The sequence below is a fragment of the Gobio gobio genome, assembly GCF_949357685.1.
Source record: "Gobio gobio genome assembly, chromosome: 9".
In the NCBI taxonomy this organism is placed as follows: Eukaryota; Metazoa; Chordata; class Actinopteri; order Cypriniformes; family Gobionidae; genus Gobio; species Gobio gobio.
Window position 1 is genome coordinate 23148010 of NC_137115.1, and position 21796 is coordinate 23169805.

General features: G+C 36.7%; 1 protein-coding gene across 10 annotated transcripts in view; it reads left to right on the forward strand.

The window, feature by feature from the left end:
• Positions 1 to 21796, forward strand: part of def8 (differentially expressed in FDCP 8 homolog) — a 157066-nt gene that overhangs the window by 57032 nt on the left and 78238 nt on the right. For 9 of the 10 annotated variants that reach the window (XR_013817152.1, XR_013817153.1, XR_013817154.1 and 6 more), the window contains one exon: positions 3327 to 3424. The exons of the other annotated variant lie outside the window; for it this stretch is intronic. Coding sequence is in view for 5 of the 9 variants with exons in the window: in XM_079824899.1 (XP_079681025.1) it covers positions 3327 to 3424 (98 nt within the window). In the remaining 4 variants the exon portion in view is untranslated. The remainder of the gene's footprint in view (positions 1 to 3326; positions 3425 to 21796) is intronic. 10 annotated transcript variants of the gene reach the window in all.

The window sequence follows — 21796 nt, forward strand, 5'->3', positions numbered from 1 at the left end:
AGTATAAAAATCGAGTGACTCTAGACTTTTTAATCTGCAATAAACACCGCTCATTATTTTCGTTCGGGCCGAAACAAGTGATTGGCTTGGGCGACTGTCACTCTCTCTCGCTACCATGGCTACCACTGCTTTTGCTACAGGATCTGCCCACATGTGCGCGCCCCAGTGTTGCCAAGTCGGGCTACTTCAAACACTGTTGCCGTGGGCTGTTTTTCATGTCCGCGGGTTGAAACGACCCCAATTATGTGATATTTTTGCCCGGGATTTGCGAATTTTGCGATTTTTACCGGAGAAACACGATTGGGCTTGTTTTGGGCTAGTTTTGAGTAGCAGTTGTGCGGATTTTGTTGTGAAAACCTGGCAACCCTGGCGCACCCGTTTGATTTGAGTTCAAGAGGCTGTATTTCTGCTGGACAGGTAATCTTTCATTTTAATTATACATTTTTTTGGTTTATGTTTTCATGAAGCATGTCTCACTAGCACACGTTGCTGCCTAATATAGCTAACATAACATTACTTAGCATAAAGTAACAATGTTATACACTTAGCGAACCATTAGTAGAGATGATAAATACTCAATATGCCTAGCTCAAGTTGATCGCTGTTGTGTTGAATTTCGCAAAATGTAACTTTAGATAACAAAATGCATGTGTAAAAGCTAGTACACCGCATCCAGGAACTTTTTTTAGAACTAAGTTAGCTTTAGCTACTAACGTTACCCTCTGTCTAAACTCTTTTACCATGTTCACCGGGAACTTTACCTGCACGTTTATTTCGGCCCTTGGTTTGTTTTTATATACTCTACCAATGTTTATGTTGATGTTTTTATCTTGTATCTGTGTGTGTCGTAGACACTGTGTTGTGTGTGTATTTTAAACTTTACCAGTATCGTTATTCTAGCTTGATAGTGAGTACTAAAAGACATCTTATTTGTTTATATTCATAATGATAAAGTTAGATTTTTTATTACATGTGATTCTGACATGATGTCACTACATGCACTTCTTCTCCGCTCGCCTCAGGTAAATAATGCCTCTTTCAGCATTATTTCAGCACTCTTTCTGATCGTGGTCGGCGTAGCGCGTTCATGTGTTTTGGGGGCGTGGCTTTGGAAAGAGCCCAGAAGCCCAGAAGGTGGAGTGAATGGAAATAATGAGCTGTCTTTAAAGGTCGTGAGAGGTCTACAGACACTCAGTTTTTATACTTTCTTTTTCTGAGTACTTAAATTTTAATTATGTATTGATATATAAAGAAAGTTTAAACAAATTTGGAAAAAAAGTTTTTTAACCAAATCCTACCTACCCTACCTTTTAAGATACAATTTATACAAAACAAAATTCACTGTAAAAAAGGCAATTAATACTCAAATATCATTTCCATCTTCAGTTAATTTGAGACACGCGTGCAATGCAACGCTAAGGCTATTGTCTGTTATATTGACTTCTTATAAAATAAGAAGCAACTATATTAAAAACATTGATTACAATTAAGATACAATTTATACAAAACAAAAACAGGCCAAATAAATCTTGTCTAAACAGTCTTGCCATGTTGCATCAGGATTTATATTTAAACAGTCTTTTTGTGTTTCATATTCACAGATGCTAACTGAAAAAACTTACCACAATCAGCCCTGAATCAGCTTTCAGTGAGGATAATTATTCCAGGATTATTACTCAAAGCGATGTGTCTGAACCATAGCTTCACTAGTTGTGTTTGTATGAGTTGATGTGTGTGTGGGCGTCGACGCAATATTGCCTATATTTGAATCTGAATGAGCGCACGGTCCGTGGGCGTGGCTGCATTAGTGGACTGATATCTCCCACTTTTCACACAGATTACATAAACACAGAATATTTGTTTTCGTTTTGATTTACATGATTTAAAACCTGACATTTCAACGTTTCTTTAGACATATGTCTCATGTTTGTGTGTCAAGGTTTCACTAAGCTACAGGTCATTTTCTGAAGAGAATCAGATTAGACATCATTGAGAGAGAGGCTGAAGATCGCGAATCATGTTTGTTTCCCTTATTTTGCAAAAAGCACAACAATTTGTTTTTATTGTGACTGTACACAAAAAAAATAGAAACTTAACAGAATATAATGATGTATAACACTTGCATGAATGATAAAAAACGGCCAAGTTATTTGAGTCTCTTTGGCACTGATAAGAAAAAAAGAGAGCCGATCGCGATAACGGTCAGATAGGTATGATTTAAACCATGCCAATGCAATTCCACTATTGCCTACATTATTCTCGAGTCTATTCAAAAGAATGTTGTGTTCAATAGTATTAAATGCAGCGCTAAGACCGAGTAACACTAATAGAGAGATACAACCACGATCGGATGATAAGAGCAAATCATTTGTAACTCTGATGAGAGCAGTCTCAGTACTATGATACGGTCTAAAATCCTGACTGGAAATTCTCACAGATACCATTTCTTTCTAAAAAAGGAGCATAATTGTGAAGACACTGCCTTTTCAGGTATTTTTGACAGAAAGGGTAGATTTGAGATTGGCCTGTAATTGACTAATTCTGTAGGATCAAGTTGCGTTTTTTTTTTTTTTTTTTTCAAGTAGTTTAATAATAGCCAACTTAAAAGTTTTCGGTACATATCCTAATGACAAAGATGAATTAATGATATTAAGAAGAGGATCTATGACCTCTGGTAGCATCTCTTTTAATAGCCTAGTATAGGGTCGAGCATACATGTTGTTGATTTTGATGATTTAACGAGTTTAAAAATACTACTATTGTGTCACAAAATGTAGTTTTAAGGGTTTTTCAGGTGAGAATGTAGTTGTTTAAAGCTCAAATCTGTGGTTTATTTATAAAGAGAGTGCCTGTTTAACCTCTTAACCTGCGCCCCTATTTTTGAGAATTTTCTAAAAACGACATACCCACGTAAAAATGTCTGCAGCTCTTAAACCCTATGGTCTATATTCATAAATCTGGTCTTATTTTAAAACTAGACACTTGAAATGTTGTTACCCAAGAGTCATAATAACTCAAAGTAGTATAGGAACTGAGTAAAACAAGGTAAAATATACATGTAAGTGACTTACGTTTTTTTTTATTGAAATTCACTAAGGGAAAAAAATATGAGAATTTAATGTTAAAGGGGGGGAGTTTACTGAGTACAGTTCAAACACACTCACTTAACTACAGTTTATACTTTCCTGATGTTAATGATTATGTGAAGTCACTCCTTGCCACACTGACACAGTAGCTTGCGAAGATGTGATGTAAAGTGAGAAACAGGAGCTCTAATTCAAAGAAAAGATCAGTGTGTGACCTGAATCAATATATTGTGCCCACAGAGGTGAGGTCGGAGATCTTTTCCTCTGAATCCAAAACTCAGAGTTCAGACCGTGCAATGGATCTGGGCTTGGCTGAAGACCACTTCTCTCGACCTGTGGTAAGCTCTTATTGTTTTTAATTGTGCTTAAGCAGTACTTAATACTAATAGTGTGTGCAGATAGGCGTACCAGTATCTATATGCTGCTGATAAACAGTATAATGCAGATATATGCATAAAACTATTAATACTTGCAAATTATACTGTATATCAGAGATGGGCACTCGAGTTAGTGACTCGAACTCAAGTCGCATTTTATGAGACTTCAGACTTGGCTCTGGACTCGACAAAAAAGACTCGTGAAATTTTAAAAACAACTCAAGTCTTTAATCCTTATCTATCGTAAATTTAAAAAATATATATTTATTTGAATGTTATAATATCTGCTTCACATGTACGTGACGTGGTATCGTGACGTGGATCGGACCCTTGTTATAGAATTTCATTATGGCTGTCCGTGCATTGCGTGCGTCATAAGAGTCCCATGAAACATGACAAGATCCATCGTGCCATTTGTTCTCACATATGGATTTATTACCGTGTCAGATCGGCTAGATGCAAAGACTGTAGACATCGCGTCCACACAGGTTAGTGACATTAACTCACACAGCTCGCTGTTTTACTGTGGTGTAGCCAAATGGCTCTTTTGGATTGCCAGCCTGTTAGAACATGAAGAAAATCTAACCTTTAAACCTAGCACTAAGTTTTACTTTTATAAATCTTTTCACAGCATTTCTCTCTCTTAAAGGTCCCATGGCATGGCATTTTTCTATTATTTTATAATGTTTCCTGAGGTGTACTTATATTGTTAGTATGACTTTTACATCATAAAATGTCATAATTTAGAAATAAAAGGCATTTTTTCTATACTGCTGTTTGCCCTGTGGCTGAATGCCCTGCTTCAAGAGGCGTGTCTGCTGTGAGACTTCAGTAAAAACGCCCACTGTTGTGATTGGCTGACATCTTTGCATTTTAAATGAGCGGAGGGGGCGTGGTTTAACGAGGTCTACGAGGCACGAGCAGGCACGAGCTGCTGCCAGAGAGACGGATGGACCTGAGTTCACTTCACATCAGTACTCAGCATGTCTGAACTGTTGTAGTTACAGCATATACTTCAGGTCATTAGTCTATTTCTAGTCGGAGGGGCTGTCACTCATGTCAGAAAGTTAGTAACTTTAGTAAATTATGGATCAGCGCTGACTGGAGACGCGAACCGTTTAGAACGATTCAGTCCGATTTGGTGAACTGATTCGGTTCACTAAAAAGAACTGGTTCAAAAGAAAGATCGTTCGCGAACCGGACATCACTAATGTACCAGAGATGGAGCTCAGCGATTGCTAACAAAGTTATTTATAGTAACTACTGAGTTATGAGAGCGCTGTCAGTCAGCGCGAGTTTATTGTGTTTGTATCTGAGAGTTCTGAATAAACACGAGTCCCAGTCACACCGAGTCCGTCTTCATCATTATTACCAACTTTGTAACACATGCAAAGTACCATTACAGCTGTCGAGATGAACGAGTTAAAAGTAAGTGTTGATAATAGCATTATTTTTTTAAATAAAATAAAAGCGTCAGTGACGCGCGTTGAGTACACAGCGCAAACAAAGACACAACAGCAGTAATCGAATGTAATCCAGTTTATTGTGGGGCTAGGCTGGCCAGCCCGGATATGCTCACGCTTACCCCCTTCTGCTTTATCTCACCGCGTTTGGTGCCTCCGCTGTGGGCCAGATGCAGTACTGGGGGTCAGGGATGTTGAAGGCCACCGGCCAGTGCAGCCCGAGCTTCGGTGTGTGTGAGGTTTATCTCTAAAGATGTTACTCTTCCGATGTTGAGCAGAAACTCATGACTGTATGCACATTGTAGAACAGATAGACGCGACGATGACGTACAAAAACACTGACTCACAAAATAGAAAACACGAAAACACTGTTCTGTCGGGAGAGAGAGAAGCCGCATTGTATGCACGAATAATAAATAATTAGCTACACATCAGAAATCACTGATCACAGATCAGAAGGACCTGAAAAAAGACTTCTGTTTTAATTTGTACATCCAAACACTGAGAAACTGCCAGCATTCACTCGTTCACAAGCAATGATCTCTCGAGCGCTTGCATGGGCGTGCCAGATTCTCTGGGCGGAGGAAAGGGAGGTAACCGTCCCTGCTTGGACGTCAAACCAGGAGACTTCAGGATTGGCTCGTCTGGCCTGTCATTTTCTCAAAGGCAGAGGAAGACAGCCAGAAATCGGGTTTACACCGATCAACATTTCTATCCACTTGGGGACAATATTCAGGCTAGGGGAACTCATATTAATGTTGAAAAACCTCATAAAATGAAAATTTCATGCCATGGGACCTTTAATGTAGACACAAGAGAGAGATCGATAGAAAGATGTTAATCCATTTATTGCTTAAAGCGCATATTTTAACGTATCGCAATCAGCATGCGGACAGTTTTCTATTGACTAGAAACTAGAAACGTTCGGTTCGATTTTCTGATAAGTCTGTCGTCAGTAACAACGCTGTGTAACAAACGTGAATGGCGCCATCTTGTGTCCACTTAGCGACTGTATTGAAAATGACTACTTGTCTTGTTGCCAGGACAATATTTGTTTTTATTTTGCATTAGTTGATTCTAAAACTGTTACATGAGGGAAATGTCACTTCTGTTATCTATTTATGTAAAGGGATGACTGTTGTGTAACTACTTGCACTGGTATGTGTACATCTGATTTGTGAGTTTGGCATAAAAAGGGCCTCTTTTAGAAGCTCTATACTGAAAACTGCCTAAACAGTTCATTGTCAGTAGACTAGAAGGAAGGTGCAAATCTGACAGATTAGCATACAACTTCAGAAAGGTCTTTCTCGTTAACAGTAGCGAATATAAAAAAATCTGCATGGTCAATTTTTTTAACCAAATTTTTGGACATTTTCTACTACATTTTCTGATGAACATTTCACAAGATACAAGCTATAAAAAAAAAGCTTCTTTTCAGATTTCATGATCTCTAGGTGGTGCCCTCATCAAATGTGGCAGCATACCACGTTTTGTTTCGATAGAGTGAAGGATTGCAAAGATACAGATTTTGGGTGGACATTTTTAACTGTTTTACTGTAACTTTTGAAAGAAGGTGTCATGTAGATCTCTATAGCCCCGCCCCTGTTGCCCAGCAACCCTGGACCCTGCAGCTAACAGTTAATCACAAACTCCTGTGTACACATACGTATCACTACATCTCCCCTCTTTAAAGTTGAATCCATTTTGGAATAAGGCTATAACATAACAAAATGCGTGAAGCGTGAAAAGTGAAGTGCTGTGAATACTTTCCGGATACATTGTATTAACAACTAGCCCAACACGTGTGGGCTTGTTGACATGGCAAATTCCAATCATGAAGCAATCGCGAATCTGCTCATCTTTAATAGCTCCAAAATCACAAAACACTGCCAGCTTATATAGACTCCTGACAAATGCTTCGACACTTTCACCACTTTGTTGATTTCTTTTGTTTACTACATTCCAAATAAAATAAACTACAAAAAAGTATATTTCCTTTGCTCTTTTGCTCTCTGTCACATAGGTCTACCTGAAGCTCATTCATTATGCAGCTCATTGTACAGCTCAATATGCGGGCTATTATGTTCTTTTGTTATCTCAGGTGTTATCTCATCATTATTCATTAGATATTTCGCCTCCTCGCATACAGGCTTTGTGAAGAAAAACTGTCTTACAAATTTTAAATCAGTGTATTGTTTTATGTGAACGAGTAGGCTCAATGATTCTCACATCAGTTTGAAGCAAAAACTCAATGCAAATACACTCATTATTCAAAAGTCTTTTTTTTACATTAAAAATGTAATTTTTTTGTTTTTTCAAAAATCATGCATAAACATTTTTCTCTCAAAAATACAAGCATGAACATACATGTTGTTCAGATATTATGGTAGCCCAGTTAGTGCTGAATTACACTTTTGCCATTAATATGTTTATAAGCAACTGAAAAAAACACAAATGTCAGAGCATGTCAAAACTTCTAAAGGGCCCCAAAACAGCTCAGACTCCTAGGGGTTAATACAGAAAAAACTGTAATATTTCCATATGACATTTTATGTAGCATATTTGTGATATTATAGAGCCTATAAATGTTAATCTGCATGTCACACAGAGACATGCAGAACATGCAGGATTCATATTTAAATGGTCTTTTTTTGCGGTTTAATATTTAATAGGGGTGTAACGAAACACCTATGCCACGGTTCGGTTCATGACACGGTTTTGGAGCCACAGTTCGGTTCTATTTGCTGTGGAGTTATGGTTCATGGCAGGGCACCAGCAATAATAACACTAGATTCACTTTTAACTTAATAATAACAACAGCAATAATTTAACTTATTAACTTTATCTTCATTAACTTTATACATTGGCATCACGTTTTCTTTAGAGCAGTTAGCATACCCGAGTAAACTAAAATGAAATAAATGTCTGCACTGTAGACTAGTCAGAAATAATCTACTCATTTGACCATTTACCATAGTGTAAAAACAAAAAAACAAGCACATTTATTTCATAAAAATTGTTGACACACACAAGTAATGTCCCACTTCAGCCTACTTAACAAACACACAAATTGTATGAATATGACTAATACTGATGAATAAATAGGCCTATAAGTTAAAGCTATTAGATAGCAGTTTTTGTTAATACTATAAAGTGGCCACCATTAGGGCTGGGCCGATAAACGATATCGAATCGCGATAAAATTAATGTCGATAACGATGATAAGCTCTTCGCATTTTACTCAATATAGATTACTCTAACACCCAATCACACAGCAGAAATAAACGGGACATCAGCCAGTCAGAGCCATTCAGCGTGTACCTTTTAACTTGCACATTAAAAGTACACGCTCTACTGGCAAAGAAAACTCGACACGAGAAGGAAAAAATGAGTGGAAGCGGCGACAAACGTTAAATAAAAGATGAAACTAACCTTGATTTATCATCCAAAGATGACAAATTTGTTGATAAAAGGTAGCACGAATTGTTACTCATTTGAACCGCATCACACAGACCATTTATTCGCTCAGGTCAAAGTCCAAACGGCAACGAGCTCAGTGCGAGCTCACTACAGCAGATCCGTTTACTTTGATCGGTCTCGGTCACACGACACTAAACAGCGCTGTGAGATCCAGTGAGAACCACGTGCATTCAACGAAAAACACAAATGTCTCTGTGATTTAAACTAGTTTAAAGCCAGATGGAACAACGCTGACAAAATGTGAGCAATGATACAGTCAGAAGGCTTTTTGATCTTATCCACCATGGATTTACTGTTGTGACACTAACTGCACCATAGTACTGTGGCAGAAATGTGGGATATATTCACATAGAATTGTATTATATTATTAATGTAGACACACATGTATTAAATGTATTAAAGGAGTAATGGAATATTATTACAGTATTTTTATTTAGCTATAGAATTTGTGCATTCATACTAAATGTTTTTAGGCTAGGTCTACTGTTTTTCATACAAATACCAAACAAACCATATAGATACATTTTACCATGGTATTGAAGAACTATATGCATGTTTTTAACTGTGGTTATCATGATCTAAATCTATGATACTATGGAAGACCAATGGTTAATTTTAATTAAAAAATATATACATTTAAATTTTGCCATATAAAAATTAGGTTGTTACAATTTTTTACAGATGTCCGTGTTTTTGTTAATGAACATAAATTTACATCTGCATCCTCTTAACTCAAGCTACTACTACTGTCAACTCACTTGTCAAATGTGCATTTCTAAGAGACAAAACATGTAATATTATTAATAATGCAGCCTGCTCTGCAAACTATGCCGAAGATATATGCCAAAGTCAGGCAACACAAACCTGTTTAACCCCAAGGAGTGTGAGCTGTTTTGGGGCCCTTTAGAAGTTTTGACATGCTCTTACATTTGTGTTTTTTTCAGTTGCTTATAAACACCTTAATGGCAAAAGTGTAATTACACTATATTCAGCACAAACTGGGCTACCATAATATCTAAGCAACATGTATGTACATGCTTGTATTTTTGACAGAAAAATGTTTATGCATGCTTTTTGAAAAAATAAAAAAAACATTTTTTAATTAAGACCCCAAAACACACAATAGATATGTGATCACAAGACTTTTGAATAATGGGTGTATTTGCATTGAGTTTTTGCTTCAAACTGATGTGAGAATCATTGAGTCTACTCATTCACATAAAACAATACACTGATTTAAAATTTGTAAGACAGTTTTTCTTCACAAAGCCAGTATGTGAGGAGGCGTGCTATCTAATGAATAATGATGAGTATCACCTGAGAGGACAAAATAACACAATAACCCGCATAATGAGCTGCATAATGAATTAGCTTCATACCTGACTGAGAGCAAAAAATGCTCTTCTTATTTAGTTGAAATTGTACTTATCTAGTAAATACATCTTGATTTAAGAATGTTTAAATATTTAGACTAGAAACAAGACAAAAATTGTAAAAAACTAAGAAGAGCATTTTTTAAAAAACATTTTTTTTACTATTTTTATGTTTTTGAAAGTAGTCTCATGCTAAAAAAAAATAAATGATAAATAATTAAAATTAAGATACAATTTATACAAAAAGAAATTCACTTTAAAGAAAGCAATTCACTTTCTACAAAACAAAACAAAAAATCACTTTTTACAAAACAAAACTCCAGAATCAGTTTAAAAAATACCATTAGGCTATAATATTTAAACATCAATATGAAGCAAAATACGTTTGACTGGTACTATATTAATAGCATATGAGCAGACATTTGCGAATAAAAGCTTTATTGATGTGACACTAGGCTCTTTTACAATCAACACGTTATAATCTGTCCAAAACAAGCAAATAAATCTTGTCTATACATAAGGGCTGGACCAGAATATTCAAATATTCGTTCGATGGGTTGGTATTCGATTTTCAAATTTGTGATTCGAATATTCGTTGTTGTTTTTTTTCCGCAAACACCTGGCTTCCCGCTAAAAACGGCTCTCATTCGCGCTTGCATATGTTTACACTATAAAATCACTATAAAATACAATACTTTTTTTCAATTATCTTATAGCCAAGCCATTTTTAATAGCCTCGTTATACTTAATAAATATATTTGCTTCTTCTTAGTGTTCCCGTTTCCCTCATTGCTGTGCTTGAGCACTGAGCGGCTGAACGCATGCAGCCCTGCGCCGCGTTTACTTTCGGTTTGCCAATTCAGGGGCGGGTTGCTTGAATTGTTGGTTCATTAGCTATTATTCTTAATGAAAAACATAGCAACAAAACAGTACAATGACTTACTCCCTTAAATAGGCGCTTTTACATCGCTTTGAAACCAAATATTACGCGATCATCTTGTAATTTAGCTCCTTGATCTCGTGAAAATATACGATCTGACTGCTGCTGCTGATATGCTGAGTCGCCCGTTAGTTTAGCTCAAGTAGCACTTTCAGTTTTTTAATTGTAGTTAGTCTTACAGCCCTGCATGGGCCTCAAATCTAGGCCCTAGCCCGGATGTGTCTGACAGCTTACCAAAACTATTGGCCCGAGTCCCGTGATTTTTAAAAAAAAAAAATTTGTATCCTCCCTATTAGGCCTACACATTGTTGCAGCCATTAAAATAGTTCAGTTTTGTTTTTAATGTCAAAGTAGTTATATTTCGTTTCGTTTCTTTATCAAAGGTCCCATGGCATGGCATTTTTCTATTATTTTATAATGTTTCCTGAGGTGTACTTATATTGTTAGTATGATTTTTACATCATAAAATGTCATAATTTAGAAATAAAAGGGATTTTTTCAATACTGATGTTTGCCCTGTGGCTGAATGCCCTGTTTCAAGAGGCGTGTCTGCTGTGAGACTTCAGTAAAAATGCCCACTGTTGTGATTGGCTGACATCTTTGCATTTGAAATGAGCGGAGGGGGCGTGGTTTAATGAGGTTTACCAGGCACGAGCAGGCACGAGCTGCTGCCAGAGAGACGGATGGACCGGAGTTCTCTTCACATCAGTTCTCTCAGCACGTCTCAGTTCAGTGAACTGTTGTAGTTACTAGAATATACTTCGGGTTATTAGTTTATTTCTAGTCGGAGGGGCTGTCACTCATGTCAGAAAGTTAGTAACTTTTGTAAATTATGGATCAGCGCTGACTCGAGACGCGAACCCTTTAGAACGATTCAGTCCGATTTGGTGAACTGATTCGGTTCACTAAAAAGAACCGGTTCAAAAGAATGATTAGTTTGCGTACCGGACATCACTAATGTACCAGAGACGGAGCGATTGCTAACAAAGTTATTTATAGTAACTACTGATTTAGGGCTGCAACTAACAATTATTTTAATAATCGATTAATCTGTTGATTATTTCTTCGATTAATCGATGAATCGGATTAAAAACATTAATTTCCAATCCTTTATTCAAAAACAGAACTGACAGTGCAAATTCACAGTGCAAAAAATCTTCAGAAAGTGCACAGGTTGCTACAATAAATCTATAAATCTTTATATATATATATATATATATATATATATATATATATATATATATATGGAAAAATACTAATCAGAAAACTCAACAGGATGTTAGGACTTGTTCTCTACACTACACTCAGACGCACACACTCACAAACAAAATTAATGGGTTTAGTTAAATTGTAATGCATTAAGAATTTCTCTAAAATGTCCAAACCCATTATATACTCCTGGAGAAAACATCTACTGTATTAACCTATTAATATGAATGATATTAAATCCAGACACAGATTTAACTGCTGTGACATGATATTAAAAAATATTATATAACAATTAAATAAAACTACTCCTCCTAAAGAAGAACACGTCTTATTTTCAATGAATGATTAAATAGATTAAATATGGATTAAATAATTAATGTATAATAAATATAATGAATCCTTATTAAAAATAACGAGGTGATTTTCTCTGTCTTTTGTTGTTTGATTAATATTAAGAGCACAAATGGAAGCAGGTTAATGGACTGCTGTCACTTTAAGACCGAATGCTGACTGAAAATGACAATAGATATTAGTCATAGTTTGTGTCATTCAAAGCTGGTTTTGATTTTTGTCTCGTTTTTGTCTGTGAAAAATGTTGTTGATTAAAATACTGACAAATTATTTGTCAACGAAATTAACATAGCAACAGATTGAAAAATGAATGGGCCAAAAAAGGCATGTGAATAAAAACGTGTCTTTAGTCTTGCAAACTATACCACCCCTGCTTTACTACTGTTATTAACAAGCTAACGCTAACCTGTCATGCTTGTCAAGCTGGATAACAAGGTTTTTTTTTTTTTTTTTTATTAATGCAAAGAACATAATACATGCCAGGGGTAAATACAATTGAAAGTACAATTACAGGTTAGACAATCAGGAAAATATCATACTTATGACACAGTGAGACAGTTTTAAGGGCTTTGGAGTTGCTGGATGTAAGAAGAGTGTCCAAGTAAGATTTTAAGTTCTTTACGAAAGATAAAAAAGTATGGCTTAGCACCTTGAAATTTACATTTGTGTAAGAAGAATTTCCCTACAAAAATAAAAAGGTTTATCAAAAAATATTGGTCCTTTACATCTTTATCAAAGTTGTGCTGACCAAATAAAACATCTTTGTATAACAAAGAAAAGCTTTGTGAAGAAAAAGTGCGTACAAAACAACAAAAATCCTTCCAGAACAAACATGTGTATGAGCAATCCCAGAAGAGATGTGAAATAGATTCTTCTTCAGCACCACAAAAAGAACATAAAGGGTCAATATCAGGACACATCTTTTTTAAATAGAGCTTTACAGGATAAAAAAGATGAAGTAATTTGTATGACACTTCTTTGACCTTATTGGTTATTAAATATTTAGATGACGAAGTCCACACTTTTTTTCCATGGAATATTAACAAACTGGCCATTCCAGAAAGACACAATGTAAGGGAGAGAAACAATCTCATTCTGAAATAATTGTCTAATTCTCCGGTTCCGACCAGATGAGTTAGATAAAAAACAAATATTTCCAATCATTGTATCAAAGGGATGAGTTGACAAAGAAATTTATGAACTGGCTGAGTCTCTGAGAAGAGATATTGCTCCATAAGGAATGGCATCCATTACAATAGTAAACTCTCGTGGAGTGACAGGTATACTATATTTAAAAAAAACTCTGAATAGGAATACAGGTATCCATCAGCATTGATTAATTAAGAGACCAAAGTAATATTATTATTAATCCAATTTGGGAAAAACAAAGACTTATTTTAAAAAAGAATATTACAATTATTCCAAATAAAGTACCGGTGAGGACTAAAATTATGTTTATAAATTAGGTGCCAGGCCAAAATAACTTGTTTGTGAAAATTTTTGTTATTTAAGGGGCAGTTTAGTAATGTTGTAGTTACACAATAATAGAAAAGGGAGACCTCTCACTTTTGAAAACACAAAATTAGAAATAATATTCCAAAATGAAACCGGGTTTGTTAAATACTGTTTTAGCCAATTTATTTTGAAAGTATTGTTTAGGGAAGAAAAATCTAGAAAATTTAGAGCACCACATTCATAATTGTTAATAATCACAGACTTCTTAATGTAATGCCTCTTATGCTTCCACAGAAAATCAAATAGCATTCTATCAATATCTGAACATGTAGATTTATTCACATATAATGAGAGAGCAGGGTAGGTCACTCTTGAAATACCCTCAGCTTTAGCAATAAGGGTTCGTCCTCTCAGAGATAAATCTCTCTGTAACCATGAATTGAATTTCCTTTTAGCTTTCCCAACAACTGGGTCAAAGTTTAGTCTACATCTGACTTTATCATCCTTACAAATGGATACACCAAGATAGGTCACCTGTGACCTAACTGGAATACCGTAAAGGGAAAGAGAAGGACAGGTTTTAATAGCTAACTCACATTTATTAAGATTTAAGTTTAAACCAGAAGCTTTAGAGAAAAGTTGTATGTGTTGGATGGCAATCGGAATCTGTGATTCATCTTTTAAAAACAGGGTAGTGTCGTCAGCTAGCTGACTAATAAGTATATGTTTGTTGGCAATATTTATACCTTGTAGATGACTACTTGAAAGAAATGAGGAAAGAAGTTGTGCAGCCACAAGAAATAAATAAGGGGAAACAGGGCAACCCTGGCAAACTCCTCGACAATTAGAATCTAGGTGAGGTACCGGATTTAAGGTTGATGGAACATTTGGCATTATTATAAAGAGTTCTTATAAATTTACAGAATGGATCACCAAACCCAAGCTTTTTTTTACAAAAAGAATGAGACTGTCACCATTAACTAAATCACTATAGTCTAATAAATCTAAAACAAGTCGGATATTGTTTGCTATATGTCTTTTTGGCATAAATCCTGATTGAGTTTCATCAATAACTGAGCTCAGTTAAGTTAACAGCTGGAATCTGGAGAAGCGGCGCGCCTCACGCGGGCACTATATGCTCCGCGAACGGGCAATGAACACTGAATGAAAAGTGGGATTTTGGACCCTGTAAACGCCTGTATACTCCCGGAAATCTCCCTAATTTTCGGCAGTTTTCGACAATTTAGTGGCAGCGAACGTCGCATTCGTCTGTGCCACAAATTGTCGTAAACGAACCATGACGTAGGTGGAGAGCCCCCCGCGGAGAGACCGCGCGGAGGTGCGACGCCTCTAATTAGCATATGAATAGCAGCGAAACCAGAGAGTCAACGGCCAGACTTGAATTTACTCACTCACTATTGGCTGAAGCCACTACATTTAAAAAAGAAAAATCCCTTGTGATTGGTTGGCAGATCACTGCAAACCAATCATTATTGGTCCCCCTGGCTCATTATAAATGTAAACCCCAATAATAATAATAAATATATAATTTATGTTGTAATAATTTGTTTTATATTAATGTTATTGTGCTATGAAGTATTCATACCATCAAGGAATATATGGGAAAATTATACGGACCGTGCCGTTTATTCAAAGAAAGAGCTTCATTTATAAGCATACAGCTGTTCATTCAAAGAAAGGGCTTCATTTATAAAACACAGCTGTTTATTCAAAGAAAGAGCTTTATTGCTAAACACACAACTATATACAGTGCAGCAGTAATGTCTCGTAATGTAATGTAAAGTTCGGCGTGCTCCAGGCTGCGAGAGGGCGGTGGCCGCACAATCCATCCAGACACCCCGTCAACAAAGCCGTCTTCCTCGTCAAACATGAGTTCAATGGTCGCGGACTTCCAAATGTCCACCTCATCCAGCACACTCTCGCTTCCAGCAACTGTAATACAATCCATAAAGACAATAAGCAACCTGAAAAATACTCACATTGACAAAAAACGGATCTAATATAATAAATCTTACCCTTTTTCTTCTTGATCCGCCTGCGATGTAAGTTCAGGTTGTTTGTATCTGAAGCTCCGGCGTGTCGATTCATAATACGTCTTACAGGCAGCTGGAAAACAATTACATGAGACTGGTATTAATAAAAACAGTCACGGTAAAATTAAACAAGGAATGAGAAACACATTAGAAGTTACTTACACACAATTTCGTCGTGATCAGCGGTTAAATCTGGACTCGCGGAAATCGCTCCAAGCAGATAAGAGCTCACGGCTTCGTTATGAGGCGAGGATAGTCTGTGTAAACAAAATGTGCAGTTTTAAACTCGGATCTATTAACGCATCCATTTCCTTATACAGCTGAATAAAAGCATATTCTTTAAATCGTAATGTTACATTACCCATGCTCTTGTTCATAGCGCCTGCAGTTTGCCTCAGAGTTGTGAAGACGAAGACAGCCTCCTGAAAATGAGTCGAAAAAGTTGGTCGCGTCCATGCAGAGTTGAAGACGGCGTCCTGTCATAGTTGATCGCGAAAAAGGAAAGCAGCAAAAAACAGGAAATGTAAAAAAAAAAAAGTTTAAAGCTCGTCTTCTACGCGTCATGGCCATGACCTCGACCTCGCACGTCATTGGACGTCATTGGCTCTACTATGGAACGCGCCCGGGGCCAAATCTCTTTATACGAAACGCGTGGCTTATGACTGTTTTTTACGGTCTATGCTATGGTTTCAACACGCACTGTTTTCCGCGTCAACGCAGCAATTTTTTACGTGTTTCTTTTGTATGTGTAGACACGCACATTCTGGTCGTGTAACAGGCATACACGCACAGTCGACGCACAGTTTTAACATGTTAAGAAGACACATTTGAACGTGTTTCTTAACGCGCACATTCTGTACATGTCAAAGTGTAATATATATTTTTTTAAAGCAGACTTACCTTTAGATGTAGCCTAGGCTACATACATATTAATATAAGATATTAATTAATTGCTTAACTGACTACTGTGCTAGAGTAAAGTAGCCTAATGTTACAATGTATATTAAGTAAATGCTTAATATTATACAATTATTATAATTTATCTATATGGGTTTTTGTTTGTTTTTTAAAGTTAGGATATAATTTCTAAAAGTATATATAGGCTAATTTACACAGCACATTTATAACTGAAAACACACACACACACACAACTTTATTCACTTTCACATAATAATGTTTTTGTAATTTGGTGTTTAGTTTGTTGTATAGTTTGTTTATACTGTTCTGTCTCTGTTTTGTTTCCAGGAACATCTGATGAGTGCTATAATAAAATGACTTCATTATATTTAAAATATGTTTTGATATACATTTTATTTATATTATTAATATTTTATTTACCCATAAACGTGTCTTTAGGAAGCCATAAGTTATAGAGACAAGAATAACTTTTGCCATTTAAATGCCACATTAATTTACTGAGGACCCATACAGCCAATGATCATGTGTGAAAACACTTATACATAAATTGATCACTTAGAAATCAAAACTAAGGTTTGAGAAATAAAGAATATGCATACAACAAAATAATATATTGTTTCATAGCAGCTTCAGTAACAAGTTCAAAACAAATTCTGCTGTAAACCGGCTCTAACAAGCCAATATAGTGTCAATATTCAGCTCAAGTGACTTCAGTGTTGATTCAGTTCAGCTGATTTCAGTTCAACTGTAAATTCCTCAGTTGTGCATATTTGTGTGTAGTTAGATATATGCAAAAACAACATTTTTGGAAGAGTTAAAATAGTTTTGCACAAAGTGTTGCTTTTGCAAGCGATGTCTGATGTTTTGCATGTTGTGTGTTTTGTGTGTAGAGTTACAAGAAATGGAGCCGTATTTTCAGAAATTGTGTGTAAGCAATTAGATAAAACTGTAAATGAATCCAGTTTATTTTAGTTCAGGACTCATAGTCCAGGTGTTAGTAATCTGTGCTTAAAGGTCCTGTTCTTCGTGATCCCATTGTTCAAACTTTAGTTAGTGTGTAATGTTGCTGCTAGAGCATAAATAATACCTGTAAAATGATAAAGCTCAAAGTTCAATGCCAAGCGAGATATTTTATTTAACAGAAGTTCCCTTTCAAAGCCTACAGCGAACGGCTGGTTAGGACTACATCCTGGTATTTCCTGCTTTAATTACGTCAGTAGAGCAGTAGAACAGATTAACCTCCGCCCACAAGAAAACGCGAAAAAAGGGGGCGTGGTCTTGTTGCTGTCCCACGTGGAGAAGAAGAGGACGTCGCGTGGAGAAAAGGAAGTGCTGCGTTTCAGTGTGTTTGTCGCCATGTCGTCGAGACGCTGTTATTTTCATCCCGGAGTCAAATCACCTTTGTTTGGCTTTCCCAGGGACGCTGTAGAGATTATTAAGCGCGTATATATCTCCCGTTAAGAGGCGTGACCTTTCCACGTGCGCTAAGCTGCTGTCGAATCACAACACAGGACCGTGCTACGTTCGCTAAGCTGCTGTCAAATCGCAACACGGGAACCGCTGACACAATCAGAACTCGTTACGTGTTTCTGAAGGAGGGACTTCATAGAATAAAGGAAGTCTTCAGTCGTTTGTAGGACAGTGAAAACAGCGGTGTACAGATAAGTAAATTGTGTTAAAAATACAGTTTTTTTTTACACGCGAAACATGAACACATGTTATATTGCACACTGTAAACACAATCAAAGCTTCAAAAAAACACGAAGAACGGGACCTTTAATCTTTGTTCCAGGCAACAATTTTTTAACTCGCGATTTACTAGATTAGGCCTACTCTTGGCATAATTTAAACCAGGAAACCACCTCTTGAAAATCTGCATTGATAATTCATAAAATGTGGTGTGTCAATTTAAATGACAATTACAGAAAAACACAATCTGACTTAACTATAAACACACAAACTTGTACTTTTCACATTTATGATTAATAGCCATTTAAAAAATCATTCACAGTGCAGGGTGGAAAAATTAATTTTGGTATGTAAACTGTATGCTTTCTTGATTTATTTGTGTGCTTTGGTTCATTGTCTTGTTGCATCACATAACCTCTCTAAAGGTTGAAGACATGAACTGCTGTCCTGTATTTTTGTTTTTTTACATAACATTGGTTATTGCTAATGACATACAGAGTAATTAATCTACACTGTGAGCCCGGACAAGTTGAATCTACTTAAAAAATTGGAGCAAACTGGTTGCCCTAAAAATGTAGTAATGTGAACTAAATCGAGTACATTTAACTTAAATTTAAGTTAACATTTTAACTTAAACTTTAAACTTGTTTTAGTTAAAAAAATTCAGAACCTAGATAAAACTCCCCCTGCTGCTACTCTGATTTGCATTTGTGTAGCTCACAGCATGTTCATTTACATGATAAAGCCTCCCCTAGAATTAAGGGGAGGGGGGGTCATGGGGGGACAACTGCCAAGCAAGGCCCACGTCAATTTCCGACAATTTACGGCAGTTTTCGGTGTTGCCTGCAAATTGCCGTGCACAGTCGTAAACCTGAAGTTCCACGGCAATCTACAGTGCCACATACTGACGAAAATCCCACTTTTCATGCAGTGGATCTAGTGATACAAAACACACAGATCTGTTACGTCCCAGTTTTGATATATTATAGTAGCTAGTAAAAATAATTATGTTCAGTTATAGAACAGACTAAGAGTTCCAGATTCTCAGTTAACACTAGGGTTGGGAATCGTGAGAAATTTTCCGGTTCCGGTTCCGGTTCCGCCTAACGATTCCGGTTCCGATTCCGGTTCCATTAAAATTATTAAACAAATAGTGGTAAAGGAAAAAGGCACAATACGCAACTCAAACAATCCATTTTGTGTTTATACTTGCTCTAAAATTCATTTACAGGTTGGCAATGTCCAAAAAGTCCTGTACTGTACATATATTACAGTATTAATTAAGCCATTCTTGCAACACATTTTTTTCAAATGAACACCTCTGAAATTGTCTTATTACATTTTATCTCTCTGTCTCTGAATAAAACCAAGTTATAAATTATATTTATTAGTTATATTTATTAATTAGTTGTATATTAATTTAATAGTAATTCAGTTATTCAGTGAACTTGTAAATAATACATTGCAATTCAGCATTACAAAGGTAATTGTGCCTAAACGCTTACCTAAACCATGGTGACTCAACGGTTGACAAATATATATATATATAGGCCTTTCACTATAAATCTGGTATAAGCCCTGAGGCACTCTGTGCTGTAGCAAATGTTTTGTCAAATTGCTAGTGCAGCCTCCTTTGCATGTTATTAACTTTTCACATGTGTTACATTTTGCTTCATTATCATTCATTCTTTGGAAATGATACTTGTGACTTTCTCTTTGCCATGCTGGTGGTTAACGAGAAAATATCTGACGCAAAACCGTAAATGTGTAGCGCGAGGGCTTTCAGGCTGAACTGCGTTACACTCCTGGAAGCGGCAGGCAACGTAATTAATATTCATGATGAGGTGAGCCAGGGTTGCCAGGTTTTTACAAAAAAAAACCACACAATTGCACAATCGCTTCAACCCGCGGACATGAAACACAGCCCGCGGCAACAGTGGAAAGCGGGAAAACCACGGACTTGGCAACACAGGCTGTCACTCGCTATGAAAGGATACGCTTCCAGCGCTTCGCGCACACACATTGCACCAGAACCGTTTTCGGAACCGAAACTTAGGAATTTCGCGCGGTTCTGGTATTTTTCAAAAATCAGTTTCGGTTCTGCATAAGAACCGGTTCTCGGTTCCCAACCCTAGTTAACACACTTAACTCCGCATTCACACGGGGCTTCGGCGTCAACGCTTGACGGAGGGCGTGGCTGAAGCTTGGTGCTGACGCGACCGTCATAGTGACAACAGCTAATCACATTACTTGCCGCTTGGACCACAACACAACACAAAAAAGCGCCTTTTTTGACAGCTAGTCTGTGAGACTATTTTGTGTATGAAAACTGATCACTTTAATATTTGATTCCTCATTTGGCTGGGGGATAGCGCCTATTTGAACCACACATGATATGATATGCTGCTGTCATTCAATGATAAACAGAGTACACGGACGGAATACAAGCATGATACATTCCAGAGTCTCCTTCCAGGCCTGGTCTCTCCAGTTTGTGTCCCGGTATGTAAATAATGATTGGTAGTAAAGGACCGGGTGATTATCCACCGCAATTATTAGCTTTTCCTCCATTTTAGATCGTTCTTTACTCTTCATTCACTCTTCATTCACCGGTGTTTTAAACGAACGCGATTGGCTAGCGTCTGCTCTAGGATATTTGCATAGGGACGTTCCACTCTGATTGGATGACGCCTGCGTTGGCGCTTGAAAAGTTGAGAAATCTTCAACTTTTGCCGCTTGCAACGCGAGTGAAGCGCCGCGACGGAACCCACAATTCAGTTCGGCAACGCATGACGTCACCCATTCAAAGTAAACGAGAAGCGTTGACGCCGACGCCCCGTGTGAATGCGGCGTAAGTCTCTTGGCCAAAGCCAAAGCTAATATTTTATAATTATTAAGAAGACAAATAGGCCGCCAATTATCTATTAAAGTAATATCTTTTTTAGGTTTCGGTATAAGAGTTGTGCCCTTGTGTCAAACTAGAAGGTAAAGTTTCTGATTGAATACTCTCCAAAAACATCTCTACGGTGCCAATTCTTTAGAAAAGTTTTTGTAAAATTCGGCCGTAAGGCCATCGGTTCCAGGAGATTTGTTATTTTTAAGACCCTCAATTCCTTCAATTATTTCTGTGATAGTTATAGTTTTATCACAAGCCAGCTGCTCATCTTTGGATATTGATTTAACCCCCTTTAATGACTCAGAGAAAAGGAAGGCTGAATCCTTACAGTAATTGGATTTATAAAGTTCTGAATAAAAATTACTACAAAAAGAGGAAATTTCCTTAAATTATCTGTCAAAGTGCCATTAATTTGCAGCGAACCAATAGAAAGATTCCTAGTTATGTTTCTCAATTCTAAAAAAATAAGCAGAGCTTTGTTCGACTTCATATTTTGAATCTCAGC